Source organism: Amphibalanus amphitrite, unplaced genomic scaffold, assembly GCF_019059575.1.
Source record: "Amphibalanus amphitrite isolate SeventyFive unplaced genomic scaffold, NRLGWU_Aamphi_draft 000497F_arrow, whole genome shotgun sequence".
In the NCBI taxonomy this organism is placed as follows: Eukaryota; Metazoa; Arthropoda; class Thecostraca; order Balanomorpha; family Balanidae; genus Amphibalanus; species Amphibalanus amphitrite.
Genome location: NW_024881991.1, coordinates 36,022 through 58,561, shown reverse-complemented (window position 1 = coordinate 58,561; position 22,540 = coordinate 36,022). Strand labels below are relative to the sequence as shown.

Below are 22,540 nucleotides of genomic sequence, written 5' to 3'. Positions count from 1 at the left end.
GTCAATTTTTTAACTCAATTTTTAGCAATTCTAGACCACGTAGCGCAAAACAAAAACCACCATTGGATTCCCCGGGACGAGCTGCATCGAATCGATACCCATTTTATGCAAAATATCAACTTTGAAATTTGACCTAATTTGACCTGACCTTGACCTGACCTTGACCAGAACATAATCTGAACTGACCCCAAAGGCTGCCTGACCCACATAATCGTATTTGTCATATAAAATGGACCATAAAACATGCATCCAGCATCACATGATATTTTCATATTGTGACCCTCAGTGACCTGACCTCTGTGACATGACCTGTTATCAGTGACTTTAAATAGCAAAATATGTGTTTGACGAACATTTCCCCATCGATGATATTCAATGAAATGCATTTTACTCGATTTTACAACGCATTTCTCGAAATGCCTGTAAATGGCGAAAATTCGACCTTTGACCTGATCTGTGACGTCATCAGTTTGACCTAGGTCAATGAAATTTGGTCAGAAGGTAGTTCCCTGATGGGGCTATCCAACACCGTTTGCCGCTTGTCGCTATGTTGCGTGGTTCTCGAATCTCGACTAGGGAGGGCAAAACGGCCCCCCGGGCACGCGACCCGCGAGGGATAGCGAAAGTGTCAACGACAAGCAGATGTTCCAGGACCAGTGCGAGGTGGTGCACCCGCTGTTGTTCGACCGCCGGTATCGTGCTGTCGGCCGGTCCGTTGTGATTCTAGTGACGTCACTCGGGCCGTTATTGGTGGCCAGTGTGTGTATACTGCGTCTTTGTGTGCGTCACATTTGTCGGCTGACATCAGCTCAGTGTTGGCTGCCGACGCGATAAGGCTGTCATTGGCGGCTCTGGCGGTTCGGATAAGATAGGGCTATGATCGACACCGCCAGAAGCCCGGCCGACATCAGTGAGCGGCCAGCTGCCGGAAGCACCGCCCCGTCGAGGGCGCGGCACTGGTCTGCCGTTCGAGAGGCGCTGACCAGGAGCGGTGGCTGTGAACGTTTGAGCCGAACGGCGCATGCTGCCGCGGAGGATGCACCGATCGGCGGGTCCTCGACGGCCGGCCGACTGGCCCCCACCCCTGCGGAGGGGTCTGCTGGGCCCAGCACTGCTGCTGGCGGTCCTGCTGATGACCAGCTCCAGCGCCAGGGCGTCCTCCAGCGCCAGGGCGTCCTCCAACACCGTATCTCGACTGCTGGGCTGTCGGACGGCCGCGGAGGACCAGCTGCTGCAGGGGGCGGCGTTCAGCACGCCAGCAGACGGGGTCGACTGCGCCGCCGTCTGCCAGCAGCAGGAGTCGCTGCTGGCCGTCAGCGGCCAGCGCTGGTGTTTCTGTGTGAACCAGCCGGTCAGCGCCGCGGAACTGACGGCCAACTGTTCCGGTACCGCGCCGGACGGCCTGCAGCTCCTGCACGTGTACTCCGTCACTGAGCCGGCGGCGGGGGGCGCCGCACTCCTCTCCGAGCGGCCGCCGTCCCCGGCCAGCCCCGTGTCGGAGCGCTTCCAGGTCGGCTCGGTGTATCTCCAGTTCGACCGGTGTGCCCTCTCCACCGGCAGCAGCAACGAGCCGGCCAAACAGGTGGACCTGTGCGTGCACACGTGCAGCGTCAACTTCGGCGGCGGGTTCATGGCGCTCGGCCCGTCCGAGGGCAACTCTGTGCTGTACGAGTGCCACTGCAGCGACCAAGACCTCTTTGGCAAGTCGCTCGACCCCGCCATGTGCGTGGAGCAGTGCAAGCGCCCCGGCGAGGTTCTTCACGACACCACGTGTGGTGGTAAGACGTCCGACGGCGCCACGGCGCTCAGCGTCTACCGCCTGCTGGACGACATCCCCGGCTCGACGCCGACGCCGGTGACGACGCGCAGCTCGACGGGCCTCTCGTCGTCGGTGAGCGGCTTCACGGACTCGGCGTGTCCGGACGGCGGCGTCCAGGTGGGCGGCGGCAGCTGCTACCGACCCGAGGCCGTCACCGGCGACATGACCCGACCAGGTACACACCGGCCCACCCGGCAGGCACTGGCTGACCGGGAGGCCGCAATACAATGGACATGACTCTCAGGACGGGCTGCTATAATGTACGAGCGACTGGCAAAACGTATTTTTGACACACTTTAAATATCGAATGAAATGACGGATAAATAATCGCCAAATGAAGTTATAAAATATAATGCAACAATATTTAGCATATAGTGTTAGGTGTATTTTTTACGAGTTACTGCCTGCTTTGAACTGATAAACCAGTATAACGCCTTATGGGGCGACTAACGGAGCGAGCGAGAGGGTGGGCCTTGCACGTGCGAAATTTCGAGGGGGTACCTCCAACTGACTTGTGCACGGCACCCTACTAACCGGTCTCTAGCGATGTGCCAAATTTGAGCACAATCGGCCCAGCCGTTCTCGAGATCTGGAAGCGGCACCCTGCACGTGCGCACGTGCAAAATGGGTCCCAACTGACTTGTGCACGGCACCCCACTAACTGGTCCCTAACCGTGTACCAAATTTGAGCGCCATCGGTCCAGCCGTTCTCGAGATCTGGAAACGACCCCTGCACGTGCGCACGTGCAGCAGCACCCCAACTCTGGCACATGGATATGCAGTGCCTAGTGGGTGCCTACCTACATGCCAACTTTCAGCATAATCGGCCCAGTAGTTACCGAGATATTGCAACAATTACAAAACTGACACGTCTTCGTTTTGCACGTGGCACGTGCATAAGGGGTCACCCACATGCATCGGGAATAGTTCAATACTTGGTAGAAGGAATGAAGCTACCCTACAAAAATTACCCCGTGTAAATCGGTCAAGTGGTTGCTGAGATATAAGCCTCGCAAAAGCGTCCGCACGGCCGGCCGGCCGGCCGGCCGGCCGGCCGGCCGGCCGCTCATACTCAGAAATTTCCGTTAATCTAAGGAAAGACTCCGCTCGCTTCGCTCGCTCCGTAATCATCACACTCAACTGATCTGATTCGCCCCCGGGCAGACGACCCTCGCACCTACCAGGAGGCGGTCGACGCGTGCTCTCGACTATCAAACGGCGGCTGGCGGCCCTGGGCAGTTGAGACCAAGGAGGAGCGCGATTCCGTGTTTCAGATCCTGCTAGTTGACATGGGCTTCCTTCAAGGTAAATAAGCGACTAAAGAAAATGCAATGAATGAAATGCCAATGAATTGATTGGATTGAAGGAGTGACATGACCAAAATTGGTAACAGATGCACGAACGAATGATATAACTAAATGGAATGGCTAACAGTAACACGTACGACAGTGAAATAAATAAATGTCACTAACTTATTAACTCGTAAGCGCAGTAAATAAATAGCGTGCATGGCTGCAAGTGCGGCAGATGACCCCGCTTACCCCGCATACCCCGCTTACTTATGACCCCGCATTTCTGCGCCGCCTCACATTTGTGTGCATTTTGACAGGTAATGTCGTCTGCATGCCGTCGATATTGTATGACGTCTGTGTGCCGTCAGACACCTCTATATGCCGTGTAACACGTCTGTGCCCCGTCTCCGTGCGCGCGCCTTTCAGACACGAATGACGTGGTGACCAGCGGCACGGTGCAGGCGGACGGCTCCACGGTGCAGTGGGCCGACTGGCCCGGTGACCCGGCCGCCGGCTGGCTGGCCGGCACCACCAGCGGCACGCCCACAGCCGGCGACGTGCTCGTCTGGGAGAACATCCAGGGCGCCAGCGCCGAGACCACCACAATGCGCTACTACCCACCGGACAGCCTGCCCAGCACGGTGGCCGTCATCTGCGAGCTGCCCACCGCAACCACCACCTCATGTGAGTACAAACTAAATGCTCTGCGCTATCCGTCCGGCTTGCCACGTTCTTGGTTTATACTTGGTAGGGTATTCAGCTATTATAAAAACTTTGAATTATAATTAATGAAAATCATACAATGCGAAGCAAAACCTCTCTGACTTTCGGCAGTTCTGTCACCACAAATAAACCAAAGGTTTGTTGGGGAGACAATTGGTAGGAAAGTTTCTTCTTCTTCTTCTTTGTACGTTTTGGCACCAGTTCTGGACTCTGGTGAGATCTGTCGCGCTTGCATCGTGTTGCCAAGCAAGTAGTTATGGCACAGCATCGGCAATCTATGCACAGGTCGCTGGGTACTCGCCACCTATCATGGCTCGTAATGACACTCTGATATGACCTCACTTAGCTTCCAGCAATCGTAGTTTGTCGAGCACTCATGGGCTGTTGCCCTTCAGGAAAAGTGCTAGGTACATGGGCATTGGTGGTTTCGGTGAAATTTGGGTTGAACATATGTTCGGTAGGGTAGGGTGGGGTAATTTGAACATATTTTTTACGTCCTTTCCGTCGTATCAAATTCCAGCTCAACCCCGGATGAACAAAAACTGTTTCAGTAGTGCAAATTTCACTGGCTTTTACCATGCAAGTCTCATTTTTGGACGAGCCGAGCATACCATGAATAGCATAGCCTCACTTCTCCACCAAGTCACGGTGTGTTCAAATTACCATACCGTTAGGCAATTTGAACATACTGCCTTTACGTGCCAGAAAACGATCATCTCGCCAGCACCGATGTTGTTTAATTCATAAACAAATAGGCAGAACAATTTAAAGCATACCCTCGATTCAAAAATACACACAACAAGTATAAAAGTTGCAGAGTAGTTGCAGAGTATCAATATCTGCACGCTGCACACCGTTCAGTTCACAGAAGTCGCCTCCCTTCAATTACCTAAAAGAGCGTCTATCATTTCCGATCGATAAAAACTCTCTCAACCTTACTTTATCTTGGTGCCAATCGGAACCTGGACATTCGGATTTCCGATTTTGTCCAATGTTCTATTCAGACTTGGTTGGACAAAGGTAACAAACTGGACAACATTAACCCGCGCCGGGCCGGGGGGGGGGGTTTGAACACCCCCCCCCCCTGTGGTTTTTCGCAGATATCGCGCCGCACATGTTGTGAAACTTTCAGACCCAGGTCGCCTAACGTCAGGTCACTAGGTCACGCCAAGTGACTTCACCTCAGAAAAAAATAAGAATGCTTGTCATAGCTACACGGACTGAACGATTGCCTTGATACGTTCAGTGATTGATAAGAGTAACATTATCTATAAAATGTTTATCTCGGAATTTTTATATCAGTGACCTAAGGTCAGGTCAATTTTGCGGCCTCTCCATTATAAGTCAATGGGAGAAAATTGAAAAGCGTCTGTTTTGCGCGAACGCTATTCTAGACACTCTCAAACATCGAGATGTAGGTAAAATTGACACACTGAACCGGAAAATGGCAACTATGACCCCTCGTTATGTCCCCGAGGTCATCTCAGGTCACGAACAGAATCTAACAGTTTTTCGCTAATTACTTCTGATAGAGGCGTGCTAGAGCGATGACAACGCCTTAGGTGTGTTTGGCTCGACGTTGCGGATCGACTGATATGCAACATAACCTGTTCCGGTCAGGTCATGACCTTGACCTGAGGTCAAATTTTCAAGTTGACCTTTCAAGGTCAAAATATAGTTCATTCGACGCGTCTCGACGAGAAAAACACGATGCTGGCAAAAGTAATGTCATGGCTCTTTTGAGTCAAAAGTAATTGCCGAAAAAACACTTTTCGTAAAAACGGCTATTTTCGGAGTTTTTGCCCTCTGGAGGCTAAACCGTTGGCTTGAGGTCAAATCTGAGTGCAATACTCAAGAAAGGTCGGTAAAAGGGCTATCGAAAGCGCTTTTCCGAGGCGCTGTAGCTCTATCGGTTTCCGAGATAGCCGTCGGCAGTTTCCAAAATGTTGAAATAGTCAAGAATTTACCTTTGGTGACCTCTGGTGACCTGACCTTTGACCTGACCCAAAAAATGACCGAGGTGTTTTCGTCCTTATTTTGGACGTTCTTTCGATTGCCGCTTACCGCGTGTCGCTACGTGGCCCAGGAGCCGAGTTAGAAGGGGGGAGTGTTCAGACCCCCCCCCCCGGCCCGGCGCGGAAGTCTCGGAGCACCGGCCCGGCGCGGGTTAACCCGCGCCCCGTAGGGCTACCGGCGGACCCTACCACCTGTAGGGGGGCCGTCTCGCCCCCCCCTAAGATCTCGGAAATTTACCGGCCGATTTTCAAAATTCAAACGGCGTTCGATAGCCCCACTAGAGAACTACCTTGTGACGAAATTTCATTGACCTAGGTCAAACCAATGACGTCACAGGTCAGATCAAAGGTCGGATTTTCACCGTTCACAGGTATTTCAAGAAATGTGTTGTGAAATCGAGTAAATTAGTAAGGTTTTGAAAACCATCGATGGTGCATTGTTCGTCAAACACATACTTCGCTATCTGAGGTCACTGATACCAGGTCAGGTCACAGAGGTCAGGTCACTGGGGGTCACCTGGGGGTCACAATATGAAATATAGGTCACAATATGTTTTGCCCAACGGGGTCTAGATAGAATTGACAAAAATTGAGTTTGAAAATTTGACGTCATCATCTTTGAACAGTTTTTTTTCGCTATAACTTGGCCAAAAAACGAGATATCGATCTGAAATTTGGTATGTGGATAGAAGACGGTAGGTACTATCACATATATTCCGTTTTTTTTTTGAAACTCAAAACTTTTTGGATTTTTTTGGCTAATATTTCCAACAAATTACTTTTTTGATTTTTGGGGGTCAAAATTCGAAAATTTCAAAAATCGGAGACAGCAGTTTTGTAGCCCTGTCAATTCTACACCTTTTATGTCTTGATCATTATTCTGTATTTTCAAAGCTGTAGGCCTGACAGCTCTTCTCGCGAAGGTCTTTTTTCGGTCGAAAATGGCAGAACATGAGTCATTCTGACGTCATTTGTGGCCAACCTGTCATAGCCTCTGGAAAATTTTTGGTCACAATGTGTAAAATTGATGCTGGGAGGGGTTCTGAAAGTTTGGTGGCGATATCTTTTATCGATATCGTTTAGGAGATATCGACGGAAAAGGACAGGGGGCCGTTTCGCCCCCCCCCCCCTACGGGGCGCGGGTTAAACGATGGCTTGCTACAGTTCAGCATTTGTATAAAGTAATCGTGCATAGCATTTATTGGCGAATGGAAAGCTTAGGTAGGTATTAGGTAAGCTCTCAACATAATGAACACTTTTCGGCTGGTAAAACCAGTAAAACGCCTTTTGGGCGAAGAACGAGCGAGCGAGATAGTGAGCCCTGCACGTGCGGAAGGGCGAGAGGGTGCTTCCAACGGGCTTGCGCAAAGCATCCTTCTAACCGGTCGCTAGCGGTGTGCCAAATTTGAACGCAATCGGCCCAGCCGTTCCTGAGATCTGGAAGCAGCATTCTGCACGTGCGCACGTGCAAACGGGGTCCAAAATGACTTTTGCACGGCACCCTACTAACTGGTCCCCAACCGTGTACCAAATTTGAGCGCAATCGGCCCAGCCGTTCTCGAGATCTGGAAACGCCCCCTGCACGTGCGCACGTGCAGTAGCACCTTAACCGCAACACATGGGAATGCATTGCCTGGTGGGTGCCTACCTGTATGCCAAGTTTCAGCGAAATCGCCCCAGTAATTACCGAGTTACTGAAATGGGAACAAATTTGGCACCTCTTATTGTTGTATTTTGCACGTGCACTGGGGGTGACCCACATGCATCGAGAGTATCCTATTTTGGGTAGAAGGGATGCTGCTACCCTACAAAAATTACCGCAAGTCAATCGCCCAAGCGGCTGCTGAGATATGAGCCTCTCAAAATCACTACTTTTGCAAAACAGCTTGAACACCCTTGTCTTTTCACGTGGCACGTGCCACGACGGTCACTGAGATGTATCAAAAGTAGTCAATTACGGGGTAGAAGGGATTGGGCTACCCAACAAAAAAGACCGCAGGCCAATCGGTCCAGCGGTTGCTGAGATATAAGCCTCTCAAAAGCGTTACAGGCCGGGCCGGGCCGGGCCGGGCCGGGCCGCTCATACTGAGATTTTTCCGTTATATTGAAAAGACTCACTTCGCTCGCTGCGCTCGCTCGCTCGTAATTACTTACTTTATAAGCAAATTAAAGTACATTTTTTAGTGTTGATTACTGCATAATTTTCGGACATATTTGGGTAAATGGCGGACTTGAACATTTTTGGCCGGAAAATCAACGAAAATGCCGGACTTTGGACGGATATTTGACATTAATATTCTAAAGCTGGCATCAATAATCTGCCACTGCCATGGCAATAGATTTTTGGGTCTTGGTTTGTCCAATTCAAAGCCTGCATCACCAGTCTTCAGGGGTCTCTGGAAGCCAAGTTGCCCGAGATTTGGACATTTTTAAACAGAATGGGTTATCTTCAGGTCAGGTCAATGACATGAGCGCCATAGAAACCAGGGCTTTCTACATTTTAGAAATGGGATTTCACTCGCTTGTTTCTTTTTGTGCTAAAATAATTTTTTTTTCTCTCCATATATATACAAGTGGTATTAGGCATAGGTGTGTCGTCTGTCAGGTCCGGTCCGGTCAAATTAGGTCGTTGGGTACTCTAATTTTGTTTATGCGATTGCAGAAAACTCTTAGTAACCATTTATGACGTTGCTTGAACTGAAATAAATAAATTTGGTGTCATGGGCATAGGCGGCGGAACGGGGGAGGGGTGGGCACCGGGGCACCGGGCCCCCCTTAATTCTACCATTTTAACATTAGTCCTAATGGACGTTGCATGGAAAGAATGGGACCAAAAGTCGGCAGTGTCCCCCCCCCCCCCGCTTAATTAAAGGCGTTCCGCCGCTATTGGTCATGGGCGCAGTTTTAACTCTTCAATCGCCAACTGCGTCATACGAGGGTAGTTCGATAGTTCAAGAGATTGCTGTCGAGAGAAATCTTCCTTTGTAATTGTAATAAACATCAGCTGTGCCAGTATCTGCTGTATGCTGCAATTATCCAGGAGAAACCTTATATGCACCAAAAATCGCGTATAATTCAAACAAGCATCACATGCACACTTTTCGCAGGTGGCAAATCGCTTCATCATCTTAATCGTGCAAGACGAGTAACGTGCGGGTCAACCTGATCTTTGCAATGTTTCGCAACATGTCAAACAATTATCCACCGGGCCTGCAGCCTGCCCAGCGGGGTCGGGTCAGGTCACATGACCGAGGACCTTCTTTGCCAGTCGTTTGAGCCGGCCGGCCGCCCGCCGGCTGCGCGCTCCGTGCTTCTTCCCCGTGTCCGTCATCACACCGGCGGTGATTTTCTCGGAAGCCTCAATAACCTCCTCGCGCATTTCTGAGCGCAGCTCCGGCGTCGGCTTCGCGGTCGTGGTCGTGGTCGTTGAGGGTCGCGGCGGCCCTCGCGCGGGCACCAGCGCCTCTTCGATCCTGCGCCAGATCTCGACGGTCGCGCGCGGCCGGCTGTTGTTGGCTGTGCGGGAGTCGTACAGCTGCAGCTTGGGACGCATACAGACAAAGTCGAGCTCTTTCTCGCACTGCTCGTGTAGCCACGTGCCGGTCTCGTCCTCTAGGTAGACGCACTTGTGGTTCGGGTCGTACTTGTCGTGTTTGCCGAAATTTTCGTAGCTCATAATGGCGCCGTCAGCCCAGCGGTGGAAGCCGTCGTCGGTATGAATAAGACCGAGCCAAATGGTACTGCCTGTTGATGGATGAGGAGCGTTAGAGTGACAAATGACGAGTTTTATGTTGGTTCATTTATAATTTTGGACAAACCATCAATTGCGTCCCTGTGTAAACGATTCTGTATAAGCTTGACCGAAGTTTTACTTTTGTTACGATTTACGGCGAGCGGCACGCAACAGCTCTAATTTCGCATATTTATTTCTGTCTGTTGCCTTTAATATCGCAACAAAGGCAACAGAAAGAAATACATATGTATGAGTACTAATATTGTCTTGCAGGATGCAGGCAGCTTACTTCAAACTTTTATAAGTGAGTATATTAGAACTTTATGCTCCACAATAAACCCACCAGGTAATCGATTCTGACAGCAAAACTGACAGTTAATCACGTCCCACAAACACTTACCTGCAAGCCGAGCAAGCCGACGAAGGACGTCGTTTTGCCGAGCGTTGAAGATGGCCACGAACCGGGCGTCCATTTGAAGACAATAGGAGCCCGCGTCGTTCCACGTCTTGACCTGGCCGGGTGTGGAGAAGTTGTAGCAAAATTCACCGGCCCGGATCCAATCAGGACCACCACATGTCTCCATATGAGGCACTTTGCACAGTGCCGGCTGTCCTTTGCCCTTACCACCTTCTTTCTTTTTTCCCTTCTTCTTTGCAGCTCTTCTTTTTCGTATGTTTTGATGGATGCTAGAATATCCGCTGCGTTTTGGTCTTTTTTGCTTTACTTGAATTTTACTGGTGATTTTCTCCTGGATACCGGCGCCCTCTTCCGCCTTCTTATCTTTCTTGCACGATATACCATTTTGCCACTTCTTTGACATTGTCAACTGCACACATCCGGTAGTGTTGCTTACCGGCACCTTCTCGTCTACCCAGTTTGCATAGTCGAAATATGTGCGATCGCTCCATCGCCACTTGTCTTTAACCAGTTGTAATCCAATCCAAGCGGTGATATTGCGAGTAGCGATCCAAGCCACCTCATTTTCTTCCTCGTTATGAATGCTAGCCAGATGAGCAGAAGGATGAAGTTTACGGCAGAGACTTTCGGCAAAGTTGAACGTTTCACTTCTGTCATCGGTCATTCGGAAACAGAAGTCTTTGTGAGATTTCCAACCGTCAGGACAGTCGGATACACAAAATCCCACCATCGACAATATGATGAGAAGATGAAGATGCCAATTCGCTTCAACATATCGAAGCCGAATGACTTTTGGTTGCCTCTTGCAATATTTCTTCTCATGACATTCACTGTGAAAGGCGATGCCAATGTGCTTACTCATGTCCATAAGAGTAAGTCTCGCCCATTGCAAAGAAAAGAAGCTGGAGAGAAATACAAACCGAACGTTATAAGCGATACGTCTTCCAGTCGCAAGCGCATAACAGGCATCATTTAAACGAGCAAATGTTTGTTGCATAAATAGTTATTTTGGCTTGTTCTCGGACTGCATAATTTCTTGGAAGTTTTGGTTTGACTTTGAAATCCCTTGAAAAATAGTGTCGTTGGTGAAAAAGCGTGATTTTGAATTCGATCTTCTCCCAGGAGGAATTCGTTCATTTCCTACTTTATTGGCATTTATTGGGCTGATGTGGCCGATTCGTTTCGCTTTTTGCTAAGTTTAAGCCAGGCATTTAGTTATCCCTTCTACTAAGACTGTGCATATTTTTGTGAAAAAAAAAAACAAATTGTGCAATAATATGGGTACGCTGAACTGCTACTTGTGTTAGCATTATTATGTTGTGTAAAATTTGGCTCAAAGGTCGCAAAATAAATCGACTGATTACGAAAATTAAGAAAATTTATATCATTAGATGGTCTTTCTCCACGAATGTCGTTAAAATGAAAAACTCCTCTTAGCCCTCGCCGGCCGAGGGGGGGGGGCGGGTGCCGCCCCCCCCCATAGGGTTTTTTTCGCGATAGCTCCGAACACGCTGGCGATAGAGAGCTGAAACTTGGCATACCTAACCTTTGATCCAAGCCGCATCTTTTGACACCAACCGCATTTTTGGGTCAGGTCAGGTCACTGACCTATGACGTCATAAGTGAACCTCTGCACGGTCTTCAGATGTCGCAACTTCGCAACGCCCTCACTGCCAGAGGAGATGTCACAGGGAAATGAAACTTGGAGGATCTAGTATCCATTATGAGTCTCACAACTTGTATATCTCGGATTTTTCCTAAAGGTCATATGAGGTCAGGTCATTTTCGTGACCTCACCATTAGGTATAAGTCAATGGGGAAAAATTCAAACTGCTATTCTGGCGCCGGGAACGATCTCCAACTATCTCAAGCACACAGAATCGTGATTTGATGCACTCCTTGCAAGGTTAGATGCGTCACTTTTGCAATGTTGACCTTCCGTGACGTCATTTATGACGTCATCAAGGTCATATTAGTTTTTCGTCAATAACTCCCGATCAAATTGAGCTAGCGAGTCGGGAAAGCCACCAATGGACTCAGGAAGACCTGCCGAATCGAATGATATGCGACATGACCTCTTTCGACCAACTTCGTGACCTGGGGGTGCTGACCTGACCTTGACCTGAGGTCAACACCCCAAGTTGACCTGACCCGGACAAAAAGTATATCATTCGACGCGCCTGATCAAGGCGAACACGATGCCGCCAAAATCGCGGCTCTGCGGCCGTTTTTTGCGAAGTTATTCACCAAAAACTGAACCGTACCCTGGGGCACTTGACCTGACCTCAGAGGTCACCGGTTGACCTAGGACCTTAAAATCGGGTACCAATCTCTGCGTCTCGTAACGGCGCACACGCTCGTTTTTTCCGCGACGCGCTAGCTCCACCAGGGGCGAAACGGCGAGGGGGGGTCGTACCCGCCCCCCCCCCCCTCGGCCGGCGCGTATGTAGAAAACCAATAGGTCCGGCGAGGGTTAAAGGGACCCTCCCACCTTAACATTAGATTTGAGTTGAGATAGCCAAAATGGGGTCCCTGGCTCATAATTACCGGTTTCGGCACTCACAACATCGAGAAATGCCTTAAATCGGAAATATTGAATTTCAAAATTGCAGCATTTTGATTCAGAGGGGCTAATGCTTAGGAATACCCCTCTGAATGTGTGACGTCAGCGCAGATATCTAACGATTTTTAAATGTTTGACTAAAACGTTTTGTAGCACGTGCTGGTATATGCTATTTGCGCGCAACATCTGCCGCAAACGCCGCACTTCTAAAATAAAGTCGCTAGAAACAGAGGAGATCCCAAAAAAGTAAACAAAAGTAAAAGTCTAATATCTTGAAAACCGGTGAATATTTTTCGGTGAAATTTAGTAGATATTCGTTTTCGCTCTTTCTGAACCGAGCGACATCACTTTCATGCCAATTCATAAACTTTTTTGAAGGTGGGAGGGTCCCTTTAATTGGAAATAGTATTAAATAGTTCCATTCATCGCAAATTACCTATCATTTATTTCAACGATAGGTGTGGCATAAGCAAAGGCTAATGGCCTCAACCGCGGTCATCGCTCTCGCTGGTCAGCGGTCATCTTATGTTGAGGATAAAATGCGCGGTTTAGCGGGTTAGGTGTAGCTTGATTCGTATTTTCCTTCATATGGAGGGAATATTCAGCCTCTTCCGCTTTTTACATGCATATGTACTATGTAAAGATGTCGACATTGCTACGTTTGTACCGATTTCAGCGACCACACCAGAAACTACGACGTCTTCTCCCACAACTACGGATCTGACGTCAACAACTGCGGACACCACGTCATCCACAACCGCCGCTACATCAACCACACCCGAGCCCCGACCATCGACGACATCTTCTCCCACAACCACGGATCTGGCGTCAACAACTCCGGACACCACGCCATCCACTGCAACATCAACCACGCCCGAGCCCCGACCGCCATCACCAGACGACGTCATCAATGACCTCATCGACAACTTGAATGGAACGACATCGTCCAACATCACCGAGTCAGACATTATCGAGACGGTTGATCAGCTGGATACCATTATAGATGCTCAGGTAAGATGCCATTTTGTGCTCAGATCAATAATAAAAAGCAGCGACACTATTCATATTGAAGTCATATTGATATGACTAAAGCAACTCGCATTTATATTGTAACCTAAAAAACATTAGGTAAACGATAGTGTGCCTTCATGACGTGCAGCTGTTTACTGATTTCATGTCACAAGTGAGCAGATAGATGGTTGCATGAGTGGCTTCCTTGCTATTAGCATATACCTACCTACTGAACCTTTAATGCATTCATTTTCACAATAGACAATAAATCGTGCTCAATTCGAGCACGAGTGCCTGACTTTGAAAATCGACCCTGCGCGGTTTGATCGCATTGATATAATCGCTTGTCGACCTACGTAAGACATATTTATGACAGCGCTATCGCCTATCAGACTCTTGTGCTGCAAAAAGCAAAACAAAATGAGGGTAGTGCCGGCAGATGTAGCCCGTGTTCGATATCACTCGGACGACGAAGATTCTTCGTCGTCCGGCCAATCCCGTTCAAGGTCAGCGGGGGCTCGGCTGCGGTCATGGAACGTGATTGGCCGGATGACGTAGAATCTTTCGTCGTCCAAGAGACATCGAACGCGGGGTAGTGAATTGGCTATAAGTGTGCGAATGCTGCATTTAGGTATAGGTTCCACTAACAATGGCTCGCGTCTATGCACGTTTTTAGTTGAACGAGAGTTACGGCCTGCCTCCCGACGAGAGGCTCGACAATGACCGGCAGTTCACCGTGGACTTTGTACAGCTGGTGGACACCCTGCTCCGTGCCACAGATGCCTGGAACAACATGACACAGGTACTGACCTGACCTGACCTGACCTCACCTCACCTCACCTCTCCTGACCTTCCAGGCCGTCGGGTCGGATAGGATGTGACCACGGCTTATTCGGCTGCTACCGAATCTCAAACACACTCCAGCAGTTTCGTTTTGCCATTCAGGTTGTCATGTCTTTTTAAACAAGAACATAAGGTTTCAAACGAGCTGTTGTGGGCGCTGCTCTCGGTCAAGAGACTCTTGAGATACGCCGAAGCCCGAATGTGCCAACTTGTTACCGAGGCTTCTATCGCGATGCTGACAAACAGCAGTGCGCGATAGCTGTTCAGATAGGGTTTTATTCCGCCTTATCGTGGTTAACCTGTTCAATACGAGTGCTCTGCCGTTCATATTCCGCCCCATTGAACTGCTCGCTACTGTTGGCCCACGATCGACTTTTCGGTAGTTTTGATAAGCACCGTTTATCTCGCGTCCCCTCTGAAACAGAGTCAGATGGAGGAGACCTCCACCAAGCTGATGGCCAGCACGGAAGCGGCCGGGTTCATGCTGGCAAACAGCACTGCCGTGGCCGGCTATGACGATGTGATAGAGACATCCCAGGCGTCGCTGACGCTGTCAGCCAGTTCCGTGAACAGGTCAGTTCGAGAGCTAACGGAATTTGTCGGTCATGCGACATCGCCGCTTTCAGTTTTCAGTGCAGGGCATTGTTCGTCGTTTTTGCAATCAATTATTTGGATTTTCTTGTCCCTCCTTCACTCGAAAAAGAGCCTGACAAAATGGAGAAATGATCCTCAATGCAGTGTTCAACAAATTATCCGACATAATGGAATGCTATAACCCATTTCGTGCCCCTCCGTTCCCCCAGGAACAGCAGCGGCGGGTTCCGTTTCCCGAGTGAGTCGGCGGCGTCCAGCTGGATCTGGCTGCCCGTCGGGTACGCCGCACAGGTCGCCGCTGACCTGAGGTCAGACCGGCTGGCACAGGTGGGCGTCCTGTACCACACCCGGCTGATGGAGCTCATGCTCTCGCCCGCCAATAACAGGTGAGATTGCTCGAGTGCGGCTCAGAACAAATGCAGTACCCGATAAGGGACTGACAAACACGTTAAACCCCGCTATACGAAGTTCAATGTCTCGGTTGAACGCTATCAGTCTGGACCTGGGACAAGGATTTGCTCACAGTTTATGTATCTGTAACAGGCGAGGTAGCTTTAAACTTAGTGTTAAAGCTGTTAATAAACGCCAACTGTTTCATCTGGCCACAGCCATCGGACTATCCTAACGTTTCGCTGTTTCTCATGCCATGAGTCCATGACTAAGGCTGTTCAAAATAAAAACTGAGTGGACAAAACTATGTCGGTGATTCCATTGGGTTCCTGCGCAATCCAGCATTGCCGATTAATTGTCACGTTTGTTATCGCACTATCGATAATTCTAATCCTGACGAAACATATTTATGACGCCACGAAATGTGATCATTCCTACGAATGACAATGAAATTTATGGGTAATTCATAAAAACGCAGTCAAACATCCACGGCAGCGGGCGCGGTGCCTGTGTGGTGTGGCTGATCTCACGACTCGATACGACAGATAGCTGTGAATTGTGGCGCCCTACCAAGAACTCCGCCGTGTGTGTTCGGTGTTTACTACTTCGAATCGTAACAGCAAAACTCGGAAATCCCACATCATCCAATCGATCTCGTATCAACACTGCGTTTCTGGAAGCACCAGCCGCAGACAAGGGACACGTTGTTGCGACTATCGAGTCTCACATCTCGGGATCCCTTAGAGTGGACACTTGGCAGTGGACAAATGGTATCTTTGTTTCTGTTCAAGCTCAACTCATGAAATTCCCATGCACTCGCAGCTCACGTTTTCCGACCCCGTTTCCGCAGTATGGACGACGTCGGGAAGCGTCTGAACTCCCCTGTGCTGAGTTTCTCGCTCGGCGACGGGGACGCCCGGGTGCAACTGCCCGGTCTCATGGGTGCGCAGCTTCACCTGCAGTACTCCCTGACAGAGCGGGAGCCGGCACAGACAGAGGTGTGGAGACACCTGCACCCTGGCGAGGAGCCCTCGGCCGTCAGAGGCACGGCCGTCTGCGCCTACTGGAACGAGACACTAAGGTGAGCTTCCTGACGGGCCCTCCGCGCTCACTTAGGAGAGCCGCCTGACCGGATGTGTGCGCCTACTGGAATAAAACGCTGCAGTGGGCCGCCTGACAGACCGTCTCCTACTGGTTAGGCTGGTAAAATCCTGAAATGACTACGTACCTCATAAAAACCCACGAGTTGAAAGGTCCTAGCCTAATAAGCGATAGCGATAACAAATATCACAAGAGCTGTCGAGTGTCAAATAAAAATAAAATAAAATAATAATAAAAATCATAATCAAATAATCACATAAAATAATAAAATCAACACAGCAAGAGATCGAAACAGTCGTAATCCCATTTCTTCCGCAGTGAATGGAGAACCGATGGCTGTCGACTCGAGACGAGTGCCTCCAGCAAACACCACGCCTCTTGCGTCTGCGAACATCTCACCAGCTTCGCCATTCTCATGGACTATCACGAATACGTGGTGAGTGCGCAGTGAGTTCCGGGTGAGGTGGCCTGGTAAACATAGCTCGTGTCACCCGGTACTCGCACACACCTGGGAAGCCGACCAACCCGACCCCCCCCCCCCCCCCACACACACACACTCAAAGATCCGTGGCGACCCCCCTGATCGCAAGAGCTGTCGAGTGTCTGTAATGAAATCAACACAGCAAGGGATCGAAACAGTTGTTAGGTCCGGGACAGAACTTGGCTATCGAAATGTTTGGGCAAACAATGTGTGATAATGCGATGGCCGATCAGCACTGATGTTACCTCACTGAATAGCGTTCACCGAATCTATTTATAATATGGATGAAGCTTTACTAACGCAAAGCCGAAATGGAGCAGATTTAGAGCTTGGAAGGTCAAGTCCATCCTGCAATTCAGCTGGACAAGTTTCAGATGTCTCAGACCTCAAACTTCACACGCCTCATTATCGTTCCTCTGCTTCTCAGGGAACACCCGAGTCCCTGAACATGCTGACCTGGGTGCTGGGCTCACTGTCACTGATCGGACTCGTCATCACCTGGATTATTTTCACGTGCAACAGGTAAAGAAACTCAGCCATTATCAACATTAGCGAACCATTAGCGAGTGCTTTGGTTCTTTCTGGTGCCGAATTCTTTGAATAATCTTTGAAACGTGGTCCTCAGAACTATACGCCGTCTTTTTAGCATGAACCTATGGGCCTAATGTGCGCCCTTCCGACACTCTGCGCCAGGTCTCTGCGGTGCACGCGCACCACCATCACTCGCCACCTGTGCGCCACGTACGCCGTCGGGCTGACGCTGCTGCTCACCGTGATGGATCGGCGACTGGTCTATCTGGAGCCGGCGGCCTGCACCGTCGCCGGCATGGCCATCCACTACAGCTTCCTGGCCGTGTTCGCCTGGACTATGGTCGAGGGCATTCACCTGTACAAGGTGCTGCGACACGTCTTCGAGCCCAGGAGCAACTCGATGACTAGGTGGGTTGGTTGCCGGTTGGACACCGCTTGATAGTAAACTTACCGCAGCACGGTGCAGTGAAGCTTTTGAAGAAAATTCAACCTCTAAAAGAAACTTGTAACCCATATGACACGCAAGCTCCGCACTCTACAAATAGTTATTTAATGCTTAGCTGAGAACCTAATCACTAATCAGCGTCCAGCGATGTGCTTTTCCCTATGAGCTTCTACCGTAAAGTATACTTAGATTCGGTTTTACGGCCCGTCCTTTCACCACTTACAGGTACTACATGTACGGCTACCTGCTGCCGGCCCTGATTATCATCGTTACCAACACCGTGGCGCTGGCCGCCGACCAGTATGCCTACGTCAGGGATGAATTGTGAGTCGGCCGTCAGCTACGTCAGCTACCGTCAGCAGCTCAGTTTCACGCCAATTGTGTCAATACGGAGAGGCAACAATGTTAAACCTGGTACGATGCGATTCGTTACGACCTTATAGTATTATAGAAGTAGAAACGGATGCAGAAAACAAAACCTTCAAAATGTATCATTCATTATCTAAGCTTCAGCTCACCGCGGTAATTATTCACTTGATTCAAAATGTGATTCAAACTCCACCAACCTATTCGTTGCAGCTGTTGGCTAACGGTTCCGTACTTCATCTGGTTCTACAACGGTCCGATCGCCGTGGTGCTGATCGTAAGTATTGCTTGCATACTTCCTGACGTTCAAATGGATGCGCCGAAAGTGCCTTTAATCCATGTCCTTTTTAAAAAATTCATTCTTGGCTTGTATATTTTTGCTCGGTCGATTTGGACAAAGCCTTTCAAAGTAGCGTGTAGTGTCTTCCGTCTACGGGCTGGTAACCTATAACCAAGAATCCATAAACAAATCGCCCGTACACCGTGTGAGGTCGCTGGCAGCAATAGCTCTAGTCAGTATCGCCACCAGTGTGTAGGTGGCGGCACCGGTCCCATATCAGGCCACCGGGCTAGAGTTCCTCACGACTGGTCGAAACGGTAACTGACATCGTGCCGGTAGCGGATGTCATTGCCTCTGTCCCCGTCTCCGGCAGATGAACATGTTCGTGCTGATCCTGGCGTACCGGTCAGCCGCCTCGCTGAAGGTCAACAAGCTCAGAGCCAAGAAGGAGAAGCTGAAGCGCTGGCTGAAGGGCTGGTTCTCACTCTCCTGCCTGCTCGGCGTCCAGTGGGCGATCGGATACATCTACGTGGACGGGTCCAGCGTCTTCGACTACATCTTCACTGCTCTTAACTGCTCACAGGTGAGTCAGGAAGATCAGTTCTTGGTGACTGGTGAGCTCCAGGCGGGTCTTGTTTCGGAAGATATGTACATACTTTTGCAATATGTGCCCTCGTGTACAGTCCACAATCTCCACATACACAAAGGATGCAGCATGAGTGGCTTCTATATGTCGTTACAATACAATATCTATAGTGTTCCGCTAACGATGGGCGTCAGATCAGCTTCAGACGACGACCGCAAGACTTGAGAGACTACTTTTGTTTGGAAAGAAGACGGTGAAACGGATAAATGAATATGAATCCAATTTGGAACCCGAGCATCCGATGCTGTCTCGCATTGATAAGGCACGTCACTCTTTTTCGATGCGTAGTCTCTCGCGGAGTTCCGATACTGCTGGCCCGTCTAGACAATATGTATAGCGCCTCATGTTCTGGGATCCGAGCATCTGATGCTATCTGAGCATCCATAATGCACGTCAGTCTCCTTCGGTCGGAGTGCGGCATTGCACAGGCCGAGGCCACTGTTCGTATCCGCGTGTCCCGTTCCCGTGTAGCGATAGTCACCGGTACCTATACCTGCTAGCAGGCCCAGTGTCACACGGAAGGATCACCCTGAGCAAACCGACACGTATTGCATACTACATAAGTCTCGCTGAGCCTGGCGACAAGACAACGCCTCACGGCATCTCGGTATTCCTGGTCCATCTTCAAGGACAATATAGTGCATCACAAGGAAGTTCCAGCTTTTGGCTCGGCGCCGATGTTTAGTAGTAAAACAGTGACGTCGAGTCTATCACATCAAAAACCGGTTTGGGGCTGCTCTAAAAACCTGCACCTCTATCGTGTCCGGTCCCCATGGAGGCGCCATCAGCAGTGCGCGGCCTGGTCCATAGCACGCGGTTGGCGCGTGTCGGCGGTGTCCGGTCCCGTCAGTGTACCCGCGCCAGGGCTGCGGTCAGTAACGTATTGGCACTGTGCAGTGACTCGGAAACTGGTGCAGAAGCACCACCCTACTCAGCGGGATCCCTGCAGTGGCCACTGGCCAGGGTAGTCGCTCGCCGTGGACATTCTACCACTGACGCCGCCAGGTACACAAACGTCGGTGGGGTCGATAGGGGGTCGATACTGGCACCAACACTTCACGGCATGCCGGACGGTGGCTTTGTTCGAGGGCGCATTCATGAATCGAATGGACTTGTTGTTGTGTCGTGCTATGTAGCTAGGAATTTAGTAGTCTCTTCCTTTTGTGAAATTGTATTTCTGTACACGGCAAAGCTGCGGTAAGGACTTCTTCTTCCGGTAATACATCTCGAGCGTGGACGTGTGCATCTGAACTCCGACAGAACATGGCGACGAAGATGTGAAATTAACTCACGAAGCACAAATCAAGTATCCAAATTGTTCTTGCTACGATTTGAGTGCTAAAATTTTTACGTGAGAACTTGCGGTGTCCACTTCATGGAAGGTATTTCAGCGCCTGCGGCGTTCCTGGCGCACCCGGGTCGTCCTCCCGTGGCGTTCAGGCAATGGCGGTTCGCCTTCGATACCTATCTGCTGGCGATTGGAGGCAGGGAGTTCTCCGCTGAACGTCAAAAAGCAGTATTGCTACACTGCCTTGGCCAGGAAGGTCAAAGAATATATCAGACTATCCCAGATATGGAAAGACTGGACGGTGAAACAGAACTGGATTTCACCATGCGGAAACTGGAAGGACATTTTGAACAGCAAGTGAATCCGATTGCTGAAAGATTCAAGTTCAGACAAAGGCGCCAAAGAGAAGGTGAGAGCACAGCAGATTTCGTAGCAGACCTTAGGGGTCTCGCTGCCAACTGTGCCTTTCGAGATATGGCAGACGAGATGATCAGAGACCAAGTGGTAGAGGCAACCATCCACGACAGGCTGAGGGAGAGATTCCTCCAGGACTCAAGACTGACACTCGCCTCAGTGCTGGCTGTGTCTGAGGCGTACGAACGCTCCAAGCAGGAGGCCCAGAGCATGGCAGGACCAGCCAACGCAGAAGAAGTCGCTGCCAACCATCTGCGGCAGAGGCAGGGACCAACGGCACAGCACAGGCGTCAGCAGGGGCAGCAGCACCGGACTCAGCCAGCGGTCGGGGCTCGTCCGAAGCAGGGCCCTGGCCAGCCGCAGCAGCAGCGGAGAGGACCTGGAGCTGGAGGTCAACCCAAAGGACAACCAGGGCCAGACTTCAAGTGCTTCTGCTGTGGTATGGCAGGTGACCATTACCCTCGTGACCCAGTGTGTCCTGCCAAGGGTAAGACCTGTCATAAGTGTGGCAAGAAAGATCACCTAGCCAGTGTCTGCAAAGGTCCTAGGTCAGTCAGGACAGTGTCCATAATGTCAATCAACTCAAAGCTCCCTAAGAGCACGAGCCTGACCAAAGAGGTAGAGCTAGGTGGAACATGTGTCAAGTTTCTGGTAGACACAGGCTCACCAGTTACACTTGTGCCTCACAGTGCGCTCGGTCAGGACACGGAGCTTCGTGCACCTGAGAAAAAGTTGTGTGGCTATGGGGGCTCGGAGCTGAATGTGCTGGGCATGACAGATGTGTACGTAACTCAACTAGGTAGACAGGTGCCAGTGTATGTAGTGCCCAAAGGAACACCGATCATGGGACTGGATTTGATGGGGTTGCTAGGGGTAAATGTTGTCAATGGGGAAGTGTGCACCCTGAACCAAAAAACCTGCCCATCCAAACCTGCTATTGACGGATACGTCCACAGGGTTACAGTCGATCCGACCGTTCGGCCAGTCCAGCAGGCTCTGCGCAGGCTGCCCTTCTCAGTCCGAGATGAAGTGTCAAGCAAACTGGCAGAGATGGAGGCCGAGGGCATCATCGAACGGGTGCAGGCCAGTCCGTGGGTGTCGCCCATCGTGGTCGGCAGAAAGAGGACTGGCAAGGTGAGGTTGTGCCTAGACCTCAGACAGGTGAACAGGGCAGTGGTAACAGATGGGTACCCCTTGCCACACATGGACGAGTTGTTGCATGCCCTACAGGGTAGCAGCATCTACACCGTCCTGGACCTCAAGGATGCTTACCACCAGGTGGAGCTGCATCCTGACTCCAGAAACTTGACGGCTTTCATAACCCATGAGGGTTTGTTCAGGTACTGTCGGGTGCCAATGGGCCTTGCCTCCAGTGGTCCGTGCTTCCAGAGGATCATGGAGGACATGCTGAAAGGGATCCCAGGGGTGCTTGTGTACCTTGATGATGTGGTTGTTCACGGTGCCACAAAGGATGAACATGACCAAGCACTGAAGCGGGTGGAAGCTGTTTTCCAGGCACACCAGGTGCAGGTCAACCAAGAGAAGTGTCTGAGGGCCCAGACAGAGATCAGCTTCCTCGGGCTGAAG

At 50.4% G+C, this 22,540-nt stretch overlaps 2 protein-coding genes across 3 annotated transcripts in view; one reads left to right on the top strand and one right to left on the bottom strand.

Annotated features, from left to right (window-relative positions):
- Positions 1-659: 659 nt before the first annotated feature.
- LOC122392696 (adhesion G protein-coupled receptor L1-like) overlaps positions 660-22,540 on the top strand; it is a 39,879-nt gene continuing 17,998 nt past the window's right edge. Inside the window, exons 1-14 of one of the 2 annotated variants that reach the window (XM_043387874.1) lie at positions 660-1,994; positions 2,984-3,124; positions 3,538-3,792; positions 13,240-13,574; positions 14,251-14,376; positions 14,842-14,990; positions 15,221-15,397; positions 16,252-16,482; positions 16,821-16,938; positions 17,411-17,505; positions 17,677-17,922; positions 18,185-18,283; positions 18,539-18,602; positions 18,979-19,188. In XM_043387874.1, the coding sequence (XP_043243809.1) occupies positions 1,022-1,994; positions 2,984-3,124; positions 3,538-3,792; positions 13,240-13,574; positions 14,251-14,376; positions 14,842-14,990; positions 15,221-15,397; positions 16,252-16,482; positions 16,821-16,938; positions 17,411-17,505; positions 17,677-17,922; positions 18,185-18,283; positions 18,539-18,602; positions 18,979-19,188 (3,219 nt within the window). In that variant the 5' untranslated portion in view covers positions 660-1,021. Of the gene's footprint in view, positions 1,995-2,983; positions 3,125-3,537; positions 3,796-13,239; positions 13,575-14,250; positions 14,377-14,841; positions 14,991-15,220; positions 15,398-16,251; positions 16,483-16,820; positions 16,939-17,410; positions 17,506-17,676; positions 17,923-18,184; positions 18,284-18,538; positions 18,603-18,978; positions 19,189-22,540 lie in introns of both variants that reach the window. The other variant, XM_043387873.1, reaches the window with a different exon arrangement.
- LOC122392697 (macrophage mannose receptor 1-like) lies at positions 8,855-11,096 on the bottom strand. Its single transcript, XM_043387875.1, has 2 exons — positions 9,983-11,096; positions 8,855-9,593 (listed from the first exon to the last, which is right to left on the bottom strand). The coding sequence occupies exons 1-2, from the start codon at positions 10,995-10,997 to the stop codon at positions 9,085-9,087; spliced, it is 1,524 nt and encodes a 507-aa protein (XP_043243810.1). The 5' UTR covers positions 10,998-11,096; the 3' UTR covers positions 8,855-9,084.